At 42.9% G+C, this 16,989-nt stretch overlaps 1 protein-coding gene across 1 annotated transcript in view; it reads left to right on the top strand.

Moving 5' to 3' along the window:
* OFD1 (OFD1 centriole and centriolar satellite protein) overlaps window positions 1-16,989 on the top strand; it is a 45,606-nt gene that overhangs the window by 3,569 nt on the left and 25,048 nt on the right. The window contains exons 3-9 of the mRNA XM_056131261.1: window positions 233-433; window positions 668-736; window positions 826-856; window positions 4,973-5,077; window positions 10,003-10,139; window positions 10,646-10,819; window positions 14,619-14,725. Coding sequence (XP_055987236.1) covers window positions 233-433; window positions 668-736; window positions 826-856; window positions 4,973-5,077; window positions 10,003-10,139; window positions 10,646-10,819; window positions 14,619-14,725 — 824 coding nt within the window. The remainder of the gene's footprint in view (window positions 1-232; window positions 434-667; window positions 737-825; window positions 857-4,972; window positions 5,078-10,002; window positions 10,140-10,645; window positions 10,820-14,618; window positions 14,726-16,989) is intronic.

Genomic DNA, 16,989 nt, shown 5'->3' with positions numbered 1-16,989 from the left:
TCAATGAGCATTTTCAGCGTGTTGAAAACCTCAAGAAACTTTGAATTTTAGTCTGATACGGTATGCAGGGTGTGAGTGAGGGCTTCTAACTTTTGATCCAGAAGCTGTAAGTTCTAAAGTCCTTCTGGAAATAAAAGGAATCTAATCTAGGGGACAAAGATCTACATCTCCAGTGAAGTCATCCTGAGACATTTCTCTCCCCCCCTTTCCCCTGTCTTTGTTTGCATGCTAGACCCAACTTCGAAAGCAGATGATCCAAGAGTTGATGCAACCTGTACTATGTGGCGAAGTCCGTCCTCAGTCCATCCATGTGGAGGGGAGCACTCTTTCCGTGGAGGCCTCTAACATCCTGGTGGCAGATCATTTACAACGATGTGGTTATGAGTACTCCCTTTCAGTTTTCTACCCAGAGAGTGGTTTATCGAGGGAAAAAGTAAGATTCTTTCCTTTTCTGTTTGAGTTTTCTATTATGGGGAGAGAGTGTTTGTCTTGTATATGTGAGGCCCTGGGATTTATGTTCAGTACCCCCCCCCCCACAATTCACCCACACAACATGGAATTCTGCATTGTGAACCTGAAGCAGGATTCTTAATCTGGGTTATTCAAGAAACATCGCAATTTATCATTGAAACACCGAAGTAAAGCTGTCTCATATTTTTTTCTACAGATGTTCACTATGGAAGATCTGCTGCACCTCATTCAGATCAGTCCTCAGTCCAGTATTTACAAAACACTGGTAGGATTGTTTTTCCTTTTAATAATCTGATTTGGTTTCTTAGTGATGGCTGAATACTTGAATAAATGCAATGTGTTTTCTTTCAACAGATTTCAAGATTTGATAAAGAAAACCAAAAAGGTAGGAGCCTTCCTTCATCTTTGTAGAGAATAGCTACATACTTGTCATATACTTTTTCCTATAAAAGCATTAAATTAATCTAAGAAGGAAAACTGGGGAATGTAATTTGACTATCTGATTTTCCTAACAGTATCCTACTTTTATTTTTTTCTTAAATTTTTATTAGTGAAACACCATCAGGTACAGTTGTAGACTTCGAAATTTTTGTGCTTGGGTTTCAGTTATGTAATGATCAAATACCCATCCCTCCACCAGTGCCCATTCTCCACCACCACCAGTCCCAGTATCCCTCCCACCCCCCATCTCCCCATCCCACCCTACCTCTGTGGCAGGGCATTCCCTTTTGCTCTCTCTCTCCTCTTGAGTGCTGTGGTTTGCAAAAGAGACACTGAGTGGCAGTCTTGTTCGGTCTATAGCCTACTCTCATCATGCATTTCCCATCCTGAGAGGAACCTCCCAACACCCTTTATTTGGTGCTCCCTTCTCTATCTGAGCTGCCTTCTCCCCTAGCATGTGCGGCAGTCCTCAAAGCCATGGAGTAATCCTCCTGACAGCACCATACTTTTTATAAAAACAAAACATTTTATCTTTTGTTATAACTGATGTGGATCACTTCCCTTACATGTGCTTCTTTTAGTGTTGGAGGTCAAATGCAGGCCCTCATGCATGCGAGGCATGTGCTCTACTGCTGACTTAGGTCATTCCGGGCCCCAAGTTTCTTTTCTTTTTTTCTTTTAAATCAAGTCACCATGACATGCACAGCTACAAAGCTGTCCGTGCTTGAGTTTCAGTCATACAATGTTACAACACCCATCCCTCCACCTGTGTGTATTTCTTAACCACCAATGACTCCAGTTTCCCTCCTGCAATCCGCCACTCCTAATCTGCCTCTATGGTAAGAACTTCTCTCTCTTTCTTTTTGGGCATATAGATACTTGGAGGTTATCATGTTTGTTTTCACCACACAATTTTAGCACACAGTTCTTATCCAGAGTGATCATTTCCAACTATCATTGCTGTAGCATTTCCTTGTATATCCCAACCATCTTCTCCCCCAGCACCTCAGACAGGTTTCCAACCATGATCCAGTCCTCCTAGCCCATGTGTCTACTGTCCTTGGGTATTAGTCTCATACTATGTTTTTATTTCATGTCCCACAAATGAGTGCAGTCATTCTATGCATGTCCCTCTCTTTCTGACTCATTTCACTCAGGATGATACCCTCCATGTCCATCCAGTTATAAGCAAATTTCACGACTTAATTTTTTTCCTAACAGCTGCATAGTATTCCATTGTGTATATCTACCATTGTTTCTTTATCTAGTCCTCTGTTCTCAGGCACTTGGGTTGTTTCCAGATTCTGGTTATGGTGAATAGTGCTGCAATAACATAGAAGTGCAGATGGCACTTCTGCTGTGTGTTTTTGCGCCCCTAGGCTATATTCCCAGAGTGGTATTGTTGCATTACATGGGAGCTCAATTTCTAGTTTTTGGAGGAATGTCCATATTGCTTTCCAGAAAGGCTGGACCAGTCGGCATTCCCACCAACAATGAATAAGCGTCCCTTTCTCCCTGCATCCACACTGGGACTGGTTGTTCTTGTTCTTTTTGACGTGTGCCAGTCTCTTTGGTGTGAGATGATAACTCATTGTTGTTTTGATTTGCATCTCCCTGATGATTAGTGATGTAGAACATTTTTTCTACATCTACATTTTGGCCATTTGGATTTTTCGTTTAAGGAAGTATCTGTTCATTTCTTCTCCCCATGTTTTGATGAGGTTGGGTTTTTTTTTTTTTACAGTTCTACCAGTGTCTTGTATATCTAGGATATTAACACCTTATCTGATGGGTATTGAGTAAATAATTTTTCCTATCCTGTGGGATGTCTCTGTATCTTGGTCACCATTTCTTTAGAGGTGCAGAAGCTTCTTAGTTTAATGTAGTCCTATTTGTTTTTCTTTGCTTCCACTTGCTTGGTCAGTGGGGTTTCATCTTTAAAGATGTCTTTAGCTTTAATGTAATGGAGGGATTTAGTTATGTTTTCCTCCATGTACTTTATAGATACAGGTCTGATAATGAGGTCTTCAATCTGTTTTGATCTGACTTTTGTGCCTGGCACTATAGAGAGGTCTGAGTTTAGTGTGTGTGTGTGTGTGTGTGTGTGTGTGTGTGTGCGTGTGTGTGTGTAGCCATCCAGTTTTCCTAGCACCACTTGTTAATGAGGCTGTTCTTGTTCCAGTTCACATTTTTGCGCCTTTATCAAAGATTAAGAGGTCATATATTTGAGGGTCTATGTCAGGATATTCATTGGTCTGTGGGTCTGTCTTTATTCTAATATCATTCTGTTTTAATTACTACTGCTTTGTAGTACAGTTTGATATTGGGGAAGTTGATGCTTTCCATCTTCTTTTACCCAAGAATTGCTTTAGCTTTTCATTGGGGGTTATTTTTCCATATGATTTTTACAAGTGTTTTATTTATTTCTTTGAAAAATGTCATGGGTATCCTTATAGGGACTGCACTAAATCTGTATAATGCTTTGGGGAGTATTGCATTTTTTTAAAATGTTAATCCTCCTGATCCACGAGCAGGGAATGTGTCTCCATTTCCTAGTGTCCTCATGTCTAGCATGCACTCTACTGCTGACTTATGTTATTCTTGGCCCCAAGTTTCTATATTTAAAATATGTGGACAGGGGCTGGAGCAATAGCACAATGGGTAGGGCATTTGCCTTGCACGCGGTCAACCCCGGTTCAATTCCCAGCTTTCCATATGGTCCCCTGAGCACCGCAGGGGTAATTCCTGAGTGCAGAGCCAGGAGTAACCCCTGTGCATTGCTGGGTATGACCCAAAAAGCAAAAAAAAAACCCTAAAAAACTCTACAAATGGACAAATTGATTGAAAGATACTTTTTATGAAAGTATTCAAATGTTGGAGAGAAACAGTACAGCAGTTAGGTGTTTTCTTGAATCCTGCTGATCTAAGTTTGAATCTCTGGCACCACATAAAGTCTGCCAAGCACCTCTGGTGTCACACCTGAGCCAGAAATAACTCCTGAGCACCATCTGGTATGACCCTCAAACCAAAATAAGTAAATGTTACTTCAGTATTAAGTTTAATTTTCATGTTTAAGTTTCAGTTACATAATGTTATACATAGCAGTGTATAATATTGCATTTGCATTGTACATTATATTCAAAACTGATTATTTTAAAAGAATGTATTTAATCCCCTATGCTGGAGCTTTCATTGAGGAATTTAGATTGGGCCATTAGAAGCAATGTGCATTGAAGATACTTTGTGCCTCTATGACAATGTAGTTATATATGCTCCAGGAAGTGGGTTACCAGGTTTAAGGACATTTCCCTTGAATATACATAAATACTGGAAAACTTTCCTCTGAAGTGAATGAATACATTTCTCCCACTCACTTGCCAACACTTAAAAAGTATTAGTAAAATTTGTTTGGAATGAGGGGTTTAGACCACATCTACCAGTGCACAGGGATCACTCCTGGCAGTACTCAAGGGACTGTCAGCTGTGCCAGGTAGCAAAATGGGGTTGGAGTGTATACAGATAGTTCCTCAGCTATCTCTCCATCCCCAGCAGAGCTTAAATCTTAGCAGACCTACTGGGAAAATAGGACCCTTCTGTTGGAATGTTTGGACTTAAGGTTTTGCTTGTGCTTAACATTTCAGAATGTTGTTTGTGCTTATTCGTCACTTGTTCACTTGTCACTATAAACTTCATGTCTGTGTCTTGTCCCATTTTGTGTTTTCATACTCGTGTGCAAGAGCTTTGCGGTCTGAAAGCTAGCACTCCCTCTCCGTGTTGTGGGTATTTCTCTTTGTGCCATTTGTCCTTTTATTTTATTTCATGCCATAATTATTTTCAATTTTTTATACTGATTGATAAGTACTCTACTCTCTTCCAGGTTTTGTGTCATACCTGGAAAGGACTTTCCTCAGACACTATTCTTAATTATTTGTAAATTATTCTTAAGCTGTATACTGTAGAAAAGCAAAATACTATATGTCCAAGATTGACCAAATGACCGTGCCATGGTTGAATAAAAGAAAATTGTGAAATAAAATGATATCCATTTCATCTTTTTTAGGTTTTCTGATGGAATTTTTAAAAGAATTGGCAGAATATCACCAGCCCAAAGTCATCTGCGATGTGGGAACTCAAACAAGTCCACTCCCTAAGAGAGATTCTCTCGGTAATTACAGCCTTCTCTTATTTGTATTTGATTTTCTGTTGGAACCACGGATTTGCTGTGTTAGGTATTTGTTCCTTGATGGTGCAGACTGCAAGGGAGACTGAGTTTCCCCCTGAATCCTATTGCTAGAATAGCACAGGAGCCAGACTCACTCTCTAGATGCTCAGATCCAATGGATGGCTTCCTTGTGTGTCTGCTTGAGCCTCTTTTACTTTATTATCTTTTTTTTGCATTTTGGGTCACACCCAGCGATGCTCAGAGGTTACTCTGCACTCAGGAATTACTCCTGGTGGTGCTTGGGGGATGGATGCTGGGGATCGAACCCAGGTCAGTCACGTGCAAGGCAAAAGCCCTACCCACTGTGCTATCACTCCAGCCCCTCTGAGCCTCTTTTAACTGGGAGGTTCTTCCCTATGATCCTTGTAACATTACTTAACAATCAATCACTGAGTGACATCATAGACTGTGTTGCAGAAACCTGGTGAAGTCAGTGGGCCATCACTTTGTTTGAGAGTTCAGAGACCTGAGGTTGCCAGAGAAGACTGATTTGGAAACCCCCAGTCATGGTCAGAACTGCTAGTAGAGTTTGGGTTTTCTGGTTTACAAGCCAGAGCGTGCTCTACCACACAGCTTTCCCCCAATACCATCCTGCCCTCTTGTTGGCTCTCAGGGGAGAGGGATATGGCTAACTAGAAGGGAGGACAGTCATTGATTTCTTGGCTTTTCCTTTCAAAGAACAGCAGTGCCTTTAGCTAAGATTCCTTTCAAAGCATCTACTATGTTTGATTTAGATGTAAGTTTTCATTCCTCTAGGAACATAGTATGTACTTTTTCTCAGGTGGTATTGTTCAATAATAGGAACTACATCTGTAATTTTATTTTATTTTTTTAAATTTTTATTAGTGAGACACCATGAGGTACAGTTGTAGACTTCCAAATTTTTGTGCTTGGGTTTCAATTATACAATGATCAAATACCCATCCCTCCACCAGTGCCCATTTCCCACCACCATGGATCCCAGTATCCCTCCCACCCCCCAACCCCCCCCCCATCCCACCCTACCTCTGTGGCAGGGCATTCCCTTTTGTTCTCTCTGTCTTATTGGGTGTTGTGGTTTGCAAAAGACATCTGAAATTTTAAACATTCTCTTTGCCACAGTGGAAAAAATCAGTTGTAGTGTGTTAATATATTTTCTTTAACGTAATATGTGCAAAAGAATTCCAGCATGTAATGAAAATAACATTTATTTTTTGCTCAGTCTTTTAACTCTGGTGTGTCTTTTTATTTTATTTTTTGTGGGGGGGCCACCTCTGCTCTACTTAGGGCTTCCTTCTGGCTCTATGCTCAGGGACCACTTCTAGTGAGACTTGGGGACCATGGGGAGTGCTGGGAAGCAAACCTAGGTTGGCCGTGTGCAAGGCGAGCACCCTGCCCTCTGTACTATTTGTCCAGCGCTGCTGTGTCTTTTAAAAATTTTTTAAAATTTATTAATTAATTTTTTTATTAGTGAAACACCATGAGGTACAGTTAATAGACTTACAAATTTTTGTGCTTGGGTTTCAGTTATACAATCATCAAGTACCCATCCCTCCACCCCTGCTGTGTCTTTTATCCTTAGAGCACATCTCAGTTTATACCAGTCACGTGACTGGCCATATGTGTTTGGAGAACCTTGTGTCGGACAGTTAGAGAGCATTTGGAAAGCACAGGGAAGTGGACAGGAATGCATGTCTGGTGCAGGTGTGCGCTGTGGTATGGTTGGTTCACATCCATGACAAGTTTGTGGGCAACAAGTTACTTCGGAAGAGCACTGAAATTAGAGACAAAAGCCCCTGGCTTTACTTCCAGCTTTGCCCTTCTATGACTCAGGAGGTCATTTACACTGTCCCAGAACTTTTTTTCTCTCCAAAGGGAAGGGATTGAAACACATACGCTTTATTTCTTTTTAAGGTCAGCCATTGAACTTTTCCATCGGCTTGGCTTAGAGCAGTAGAAGAGCTCTCTGCCTGGACCCTCAGAGCCTGGCAAGATGGGCTGGTTGGTGGTCCTTGATTCCAGCTGCCCTCCTTGCTGGCTTTCCCCCAACATTGTATTTACTGAGTATAAAGAAACTTTGAAATACTCCATGAGATACAAAGTTGCAAAGTTCTTCAGGATTGAGTTTCTGTCCAAAAATGTTGGAGAAAGACAGAAAGAAGGCAAGTGCCTGCCATGGAGATTCCTTCACCAGTGCTCACTTCTCTCCACTGATGTCCCCAGTTGCTATCAATGTCCTCCTTGAAATCTGTTAGCAGTTGTTTAGGTGCATAGATGATATATGTTTAGGAGTATGATTTCTTCCTGATGTGCATGTCCCTTGATCGTTAAGAAATGACTCTTTCTCTCTTTTATAACCTTTTTGAGCCATAAGTATTTGTTGTCTGATATTAGTATGGCTACTCCAGCCATTTTTTGAAGGAGTTGTTTGCTTGAAAGATCGTCTTCCAACTTTTGATCTTGAGTCTGTGTTTTCTCTGACTATTCAAAAGGGTTTCTTTTGGGGGGGGGGCTGGAGCAATAGCACAGCAAGTAGGGTGTTTGCCTTGCATGCAGCCGACCGGGTTTGATTCCCAGCATCCCATATGGTCCCCTGAGCACCGTCAGGGGTGATTCCTGAGTGCAGAATGAGGAGTAACCCCTGTGCATCACCAGGTGTGACCCAAAAAGCCAAAAAAAGAGATGTGCAAAAGTGTTTCTTCTTTAATTTTAATTTTTGAACCACTGTGAGATACAGAGTTACAAAGCTGATCATGGTCAGGTTTCAGTCATACATTGTTCAATGCCCATACCTCCACCAGTATTCATTTTCCATCACCAATGTCCCCAGGTTTTCTCCTGCTACCCTCCTCCCAGCCTGACTTTAACTCTATGGCATACACTTTTCTTCTCTCTCTCTCTCTCTCCCCCCCCTCACTTTTGGAGCATTATGGTTTGCAATACAGGTACTGAGAGGTATTCATGTTTGTTCCTGTTTTCAGCACACAGTTCTTATTCAGATTGATCACTCCCAACTATCTTTGTCAGGGAGGTCCCTTCTCTATCCCAACCGCATTCTCCCCAGCATCAGCAAATGTGTTTCTTGCAGGCAGCAGAATGTTGGATTCAATTTTCTAATCCATCTTGCCCCTCTATGTCTCTTAAATGGTGCATTTAGATCATTGACATTGAGTGACACTGAGAGAGATTATGTCATGGAGTTTTGTACCATCTTTCGGTAGCAGTTTTTGAGGTTTGTCTTACCTTAAAGTAACCCATTCAATTCTTGAAAAGTCGGTTTCAAGTCTAAAAAGTTTCTAAGCTGTTGTTTATCCATGAAGTTGTATATTGTTCATTCAGGTCTGGATGAGAATGTAGCTAGGTAAAGTATTCCTAGTGAGGCATTCATTTCATTGAGGTTTTTATTTTTTATTATATCCTCCCACTTTGGAAGGTCTCATTTGATAGGGCTGCTGTAAATGTTAAGGATATCATTTTTTGTATATAATTTCCTTCCTTGATCTTGCTACTTTCAGTATTCAGTCTCTATGGATTTTGTTGCTCTCATTAGGATGTGCCCTTTTACTGGGCTTCTTTTAACTGACACCTTTAGGGGCCTCTTGGATCAGGGTGTGTGCACTTTTCATCTCTGGGAACTTCTTAGCAGTGATGTCTTTAACTGTTACTTCTTCATCAGCGTTGCCTTTCTGCCCCTCTGGGACCCCAGGGAGTCTTCATTCAGCTTAATTTCTCTTGAAATCATTCCACAGTTCTCTTTTCTGCTGTTCATTTTTTTTTTGCTTTTTGGGTCACACCCAGCAATGCACAGGGGTTACTCCTGGCTCTGTGCTCAGGAATTACCCCTGGTGGTGCTCAGGGGACCATATGGGATGCTGGGAATCGAACCCAGGTCGGCCGCGTGCAAGGCAAACGCCCTGCCCGCTGTGCTATTGCTCCAGCCCCTGTTCATTTATTTTGAGTCTTCCCCCCTCAGCTTCCTTTGCTGTTGTCCAGAGCTTTTCTGCATCTTATCTTAGACTTCTCTGATTTTGACCTAGCTGTTGGCTACTCTGCTGCTGAGGCCTTCCAATGAGTTTTACAGGTTTCTTACTTTTGTCATTTCTGTTTGTAGTTTTCTCATTTCTGCCCTCATATCCACCCGTGTTTTACTGGATGTCCGTTTCATTGTTTCTTTGAGGTCCTTAAACATCCTTAACATTTCCCCTGTAAAATCCTTATCCAGAGGGGTTATATAGCTGTTTAATACTGATTGGGTTTTCGGGGATGTCACCTTCATTCAGTAAGCATGGTGGGGTTCTGCATTGCTTTCCTATTGAGACTGGTGCAGTCTGGAGCCGTTATTTGTGTGGATAGGTGACTAGAGTTGGGATAGCCATGAGATATGAAGAGGTGAAAAAGTCTATGGCCAAGTGAGCAGCTGTGTGTTGACCTGGGGTGGGGGGAGGGGTATGGCAAGTTCCAAGTGCAGCTTCTCAGCTACTTCCTAGATACTTTGAATTCACAGGACTAAGGTTGGGGCCTTCCCAGGCTTATTCAGGGCCTCTTGGGGCCTTCTGATGCCTTCCAGTACCAAGTGCACCCGAGTATTTTATAGGGCCTGACCCAGGGGTGAGATGGCAAGTTCTCCCCCAACTTTTTATGATGAAACCTACAAACATACAAAAAAGTTGAAGTCGGTTTGCAGTAATCATGTGTTTATCTAGATTTCACCCATAAGCTACATTGTATTTGCTTGATCACTTGTCCATCTAATAATATATCTTGATTTGCAGTGAATTGCAGAGGGTCCTTTCATTTCTAAGTATCCACTTTGCGTTTGAACAAAGCCACTGTCTCTTGCTTATCTGACTGCATTTTTCTTATCTTACCTTCCCGTGTTGTGTTAATAGCTGAAAAACTTCAACTCATTGATGATCAGTTTGCAGAAGCTTACATTCCGAGGCCTAAATTAAAACCTCTAGAGATGAAACTAAATGAATACAAACGAGAAATAGAAGAACAGCTCCGTGCAGAAATGTGTGAAAAGGTGAGCTTTATCTTGTTAACAAGAATTACATTTTTTTTTGCTTTTTGGGTCACACCCTGTGATGCACAGGGGCTACTCCTGACTCTGCGCTCAGGAATTACCCCTGGCGGTGCTCAGGGGACCATGTGGGATGCTGGGAGTTGAACCCGGGTCAGCCGCGTGCAAGGCAAACGCCCTACCCGCTGTGCTATTGCATCAGCCCCAAGAATTACATTTTTGCTTGTCTTTTAACCTTTTGATGTTACACATATGAGGAAATATATAGAATCTTTATTATTGAATACAAAACTACTATTGTGCATATTTCTCTTTCAAACTTTTGGGAATATAATTTCTTTATGCCTTCTGAATTAATCTTTCAGAGAATGAATAAAGTGAAACCAAAGGTGAATTAAAGTAAATATATTTAGACAGCATTAATATTACACCTGACGATGGGGAGGGAGGATAAGTTACTACTTTATTATACTTGTTGATATTAATGTTTATTTGCGATCCATTGGCAGTTGAAATATCTAAAAGAAACTGAAATAGCAAAAATAAAAATGGAAGAGAGACGAAAGTCCGAGAAGGAATTAGCCGAGTTCCGAAAAGAGTTTGAAATCGCTTGCCAAGTAAAATCCGAGGCACTGCTGTCTCAGGAAAGACAGAGCATTGAGAGAATCCAAAAGCACAAGGAGGTAATGTTTTATATCATGTACTAGCAGGCTGTTTCCTGTTGCTCTTCTCTGATTGGCCAAAGAAGCAGGAGCTAGACAGGACAACTGGGTGGGGGGAGTGTTTGGGAACAAGGCCCTAATGGAGCAGTAGGGACTAGGGTCGCGCATAAGCGGAAGGATGGACATTGGAAAGGAGATGCAGAAGAGAAAAGGAAGCACAGCTGGGAACCCCTCTGCTGGGACTGTGACCCCAATGAGTTTGAGCAGGTTGCAGAAACTTTCACTGCACGCCCCAAGTTAGAATCTTTAGAGATGAAACGAAATGAAAACCAAATAGAACAGCTCTGTGTAGACCTGTGTTGGAAAAGGTGAGCTTTGTTAACAAGATAAAGCCTCACTCTCTGAAGCTCCATCCCCTCAGGCCAGGTCACCACGAGGCCTGGATCGGGAAGCGGCTGCTGGAGTGACCGGAAGGAGCTCTCTGCAGCAGGGTGCGTCCTGAGCACACTGAGATGAGCAGCACCGTAACCTCCCAAGTGTGACTGTTCTGGTGGCCTGTTACAAGTGATGGTTCTGTTCTAGCTCTTGGGGGCGGCCAGCGAGAGGAAAAATCGGTACTTGGGGAGTGGTACTTTTTTAAAATTTTTTATTTTTTTATTTTTATTAGTGGAACACCATGAGGTACACTTGTAGATTTACAAATTTTTGCATTTGGGTTTCGATTATACAATGATCAAGTACCCATCCCTCCACCAGCGCCCATTTTCCACCACCACGGATCCCAGTATCCCTCCCACACCCATCCCCCCATCCCACCCTGCCTCTGTGGCAGGGCATTCCCTTTTGTTCTCTCTCTCCTTTTGGGTGTTGTAGTCTGCAAAAGAGACATTGAGTGGCAATCATGTTCAGTCCATAGTCTACTTTCAACATGTATCTCCCCTCCTGGGAGGATCCTCCAAACACCCTTTATTTGGTGCTCCCTTCTCTATCTGAGCTGCCCTTTCCCCTAGATGGCCCGGCTGGCCTCTAAGCCATGGAGTTATCCTCCTGGTACTGATCTCGGCTATTCTTGGGTATTAATCTCCTATTTTGTTACTATATGTCCCCCAGATAAATGCAATCTTTTTATGTCTATTCCTCTCTTTCTGACTCATTTTGCTTAGCATGATACTTTCCATGTGGTACCACTTGTATGTAAATTTCATGACTTCATCTTTTCTAACCACTACATAGTACTCCATCGTGGAAATGTACCAAAGTTTCTTTAACCAGTCATCGGTTCTCGGGCACTCAGGTTTTTTCCAGATTCTGGTTATTGTAAAGAGTGCTGCAATGAACAAACAAGTGCAGATGTCACTTCGACCATACATCTTTGCCTCTCTGGGATATATTCCCAGGAGTGGTATTGCTGGGTCAAATGGGAGCTCAAGTTCTAATTTCTTGAGAATGGTCCAAACTATTTTCCAAAAGGGCTGAACCAGTCGGCATTCCCACCAACAGTGAAGGAGTGTCCCTTTCTCAGGGAGTGGTACTTTTTAAGAGCTGATTTGTCCTATTTAGAAAGGCTCCAAAGGGGCCGGAGTGATAGCACAGCAGGTAGGGCGTTTGCCTTGCACGTGGCTGACCTGAGTTCGATTCCCGGTATCCCAGAAGCCCCCCAAGCACTGACAGGAGTAATTTCTGAGTGCAAAGCCAGGAATAACCCCTGAGCATTGCTGGGCATGACCCAAAAAGAAAAAAAAAAGAAAGGCACCGAAGTTACCAGTACTGGAGGTACTGCGGTTCTCCCGGTGGTAAGAGAACCAGAGGGTAGATTGGGTAGTTCCAATCTCAGGGACAAAGACCAAAGGCGGGCTGGGTATCTGTGAAACTTGAAAGGCACCAGGAGTTGGCCTGGAGGTACTGATGAAAGAATGAGGCAGTGCCAGAGGCTTGTTGGGCCGGAGATTCAGGTGATGACAGGAAACCCTGCAGGCAGCCCCACAGTGCCAGAGCCCAGAGCAAGGTCCCTAGAGGAGAGAGAGAGTCCAGGGCTTCTAGCACCCTCCATAGCACCATTGGGTTCTGCCCCCTGGGAAAGTGAAGGGACTAGAGGTGGAGTGAAGAGGAATGACAGGTGGGTGCCACTTATTGGAAGGATTCAGCATTCACCTTAGAAAAAACATTTCCTTTCTCAGACCAGATTGGATCGGGGTCTGTTTCCGGTGCACATCTAGACCTCCCAGTGAACTCAAGTTAGGGGACAGTCCCCACGGTCCACCCCTCGTGCGTGATTTTGTAGGGCATTTCTAGGAATAGGGCTTGTTCAGCCGTCAAAATGTTGCTACAGTAGTCTGAAAGGTGCTTGATTGTATTGCAGGAACAACTTCATCTTCAAGGTAAATGACTAACTAGATCACATCAGCCAGTTAGCATATTCAAAGTTCCCACTGAGTTAACTGACTTTTTTTGGGGGGGAACCCCAAGATTATTCCGTCCTCATGAAAAGCACTAGGGGCTTATTCCATCCTTGCCATACCCTCCCCCCTGGCCTGATAGAACCAGCCTGTCCTTCAGAATCTTACCTTGGTGTCTCCTCAAGACTTAATCTGGTATCTCTCCTGCTACTGAGTCCTTTAGTACTTTGGTTATGAAATCATCAGATTATGGTGTGGTTGTTTCTCCCTTGTTTGTTTGTTTGTTTGTTTTCTTTTTGGGTCACATCCTGTGATGCTCAGGGGTTACTTCTGGCTCTGCACTCATGAATTTCTCCTGGTAGTGCTCGTGGCACCATATGGGATCCTAGGAATCGAACCTGGGTCAGCCACATGCAAAGCAAATGCCCTCCAGCTCCTTTTTCTCCTTTGTTAAATGGATGAATGTCTGAGTGAGGCATGCCAGGGATGGACCCCAGGGCCTCATATGTGCAAAGCATGCACTGTGCCACTGAGCTGCATCTCTGAGCCTTAAACTGTGAACTTCCGGAAGGACTTCATTCCTCTTTGTACTTCTAGCCCCCAGCGAGTTACTTGGCATATAATAGGTACTCAGTGAGCTCTTGTCTAGTGAATACATAACTGGAAGTGTGATCCATTTATTTGCTTGCTAACACTGAGTCAGAATGACTTAGGAACTGAAAATTTCAGACAACAGCACAACCGTGGGGCTTTGATTCTTCTGGTGTCTTAATGCTAAAATCACAGTTTTATTTTTTTCATGCTAAAGAACTACCAAATTTCAGGCTAGAGCGGTAGCAGATAGGGTGTTTGACTCGCATGCGGCTGATCGGGGTTTGAACCCTGGCATCCCATTTGATCCCCTGCATTCCATATGACCCTGAGCACTGCCAGGAATAATTTCCTGAGTGTGGAGCCAGGAACTAACCCCTGAGCACTGCTGGCTGTAACCCAAAAAGCAAAAAAGTCAGGGGGCTGGAGCAATAGTACAGTGGGTGGGGTGTTTGCCTTGCATGCGGCCAACCTGGGTTTGATTCCCAGTGTCCCATATGGTCCCCCAAGCACCGCCTGGAGTAATTTCTGAGTGCAGAGCCAGGAGTGTGACCAAAAAAATGTGTCAGATTTTAAATGTCTGAGAAATGGTTAGGTAGACTGATTAGACAAAGGATGTTAGGAATAGAGGGTATTATAGTTTAATAGTCATTGGGGAGAGTGTGCATTTTTGTCTAACTGAAACAGGTAAAATGCATACTTCAAATTAGAACCTCTTAAAATGAAATTGTTAGTCTAAATGTCAGTAATTTGTTTTCATGAGTTGAGGAAGCACTGTGTTTAGATCCTTTTTATTTTCTTCCTTGATAAGAAATGAATGCTTCCCTCTACAGATCGAAACAAAAGAAATTTTTGCTGAACGCCAGATTTTGTTGAAAGATATGGATTTGCTGAGAGAACGAGAAGAACAACTGAAACAGAAAATAGATGCCTTTGATCTGTAAGTAACATAAAAATGTTCACTTTGGATATTCAGAATGAATGAGGTTTAGATGAACAAGTAAATAATATGTTTTAATATTCTAATGTTACCTGCCAGGTAGAGTTCTTAAAGTTGTAAAGGTGATAGCACCTAGTTTTCAAAGGGACAAGTTAAGAGAAATAAGAGACTTGTGTTTTGCATTTCGAAGGCCTGGGAATGTGACTCGGTGGTAGAGCACCTGCCTTCCATGCATGAGGCCTAGAATTTAATTCCTGGTACCACCTCACATTGTTTAATGTGACCCTTAGTGCTATTTTTCTGACCCTCCTGTGCTCTGCAGCAACTGTGACCCCCAGCCCACTAAGTGTCAAAGTGTGCACTCCACAGACATTAAACCAACAGTAGCAACAACGGGTTGTGTGTGTATGTGTGGTTGAGACATTAGGGTAAAAAGCAGAATGAGAGAGTACCATCAGGCTACAGTTGTCACTGTCACTGTCCTCCCATTGTTCATCAATTTTCTCGAGCGGGCCCAGTAATGTCTCCGTTGTGAGACTTTTGTTGTTACTGTGTTTGACATATCAGATACGTCACGGGGAGCTTGCTAGACAGTATAATTAATGCTTTATGGAATTATGATTCAGCTTTGAGAGATTCCAGGGGTTAAGGGACTTTACTTCCCTTGTGGTCAACCAGACTCAATTCCCTGAGCATGGTTCCCCGAGCATCTCCCAGAGCAACTCCTGAGCGTTGCCAGGTATATCCCATCCAACCCTCAGGATAAATTTGGGCGTTGGGACCACACCCAAAAGTACTCAATTGCTTACTCCTGGCTCCTTAGTCACTGGTCACTCCTGGTGGGGATCAGGGGAACACATGTGGCGCTGAGCATGGAACCCAGGTCATCTGTAAGCAAGGCACGTGCCCTACCTGCTATACTTATTGCATCCATCCTCAAAGAATAACGTTTAAAAATATCGTGTTCACATTGGTCTTTCAGATTGAATAGTCCCTCTGTATTGCCCTGCTCTGGTACTCTGCCTAGGTGAAACTAGTTCTTGTAAGCTGCATGGCTTACTTTCACCTAAGTGAATATTTTGTCCTTCATGTCTAACCTGGGAATAATAGCACTGTAGCACTGTCCTCCTGATGTTCATCGATTTGCTCGCGCGGGCACCAGTAACGTCTCACAACAAATTGTGAGACTTGTTGTTACTGTTTTTGGCATATTGAATATGTCACGGGTAGCTTGCCAGGCTTTGCCGTGTGGGCGAGATACTCTCGGTAGCTTACTGGGCTCTCCGAGAGAGGGGCGGAGGAATTGAACCCGGGTCGGCCATGTCAGCCGCGTGCAAGGCAGGGAATAATAGCAACCTAACTAAATATGCTTTATTTGAGATCTGTAGACACTCCAGGACTCTTCATTAAAGATTTGTCTCCATTTTCATTGACATTTTCTCATTTATATAGGTTCGGTTCATTTGGTTTCTGTTCTCTGTCTACCTTACTCTCTTCCGGGGAAACACACACATATACATGTATACATATATTATTGCACAAACGTAAATACACACATTATTCCTTATTCTTCTGTCCACCCCCTTGACCTCATCCTTCCACCCAAGATCCGAGCTGACTCCCTAGTTGGCTGCTCGTTTGCTTTGCTGAGTAGCCAGCAGGGGGAGCCAGCACACCGAGCCTGTACCCTTGGTTGAAATACTCCACGTTCTGCACATTGCTCTTTCTGGTTTGATCTGAGTATCAAGGAACTCGATTCCTTAGCACTGGAATTGTTTTTGTTTGGGGGGTTTTGGGCCACACCCAGCGATACACAGGGGTCACTTCTGGCTTTGCACTCAGGAATTACTCCTGGTGCTACTTGGAGGACTATATGGGATGCTGGGAATCGAAGCCAGGTTGGCTGCATGCAAGGCAAACGCCCTATCTCCTGTACTATTGCTCTGACCCCTGAAATTGTTTTTTGTAGTTGATTTAGATCTCATTATAAAGACCATTCCTTTCTTTCTTTTATTCAGGAATTCTCTGCTCTTTTGGAATTCTTTTTAGTATTCAATCAAATCCTCTACCTACCTCTGACAAGTTACATTGCACAATTAAAAATATTTTTAAAACCAAAAAGCATATAAATACACTCATTTAAGTTTGTTTTGTAGCTTTGTAACTAATTTCCATTCTCTCACACCTGGTTATGGGCATTAGCTGTAAACTATTTGGCAGGGTGGGGGGTTGTGTGCACACCCAGTAGTGATCAGGGGTTCCTC

Source organism: Sorex fumeus, unplaced genomic scaffold (genome assembly GCF_029834395.1).
Source record: "Sorex fumeus unplaced genomic scaffold, SorFum_2.1 ptg000086l, whole genome shotgun sequence".
In the NCBI taxonomy this organism is placed as follows: Eukaryota; Metazoa; Chordata; class Mammalia; order Eulipotyphla; family Soricidae; genus Sorex; species Sorex fumeus.
The sequence above is the reverse complement of the archived record's forward strand: the minus strand, read 5'-3'. Positions and strand labels throughout refer to the sequence as shown.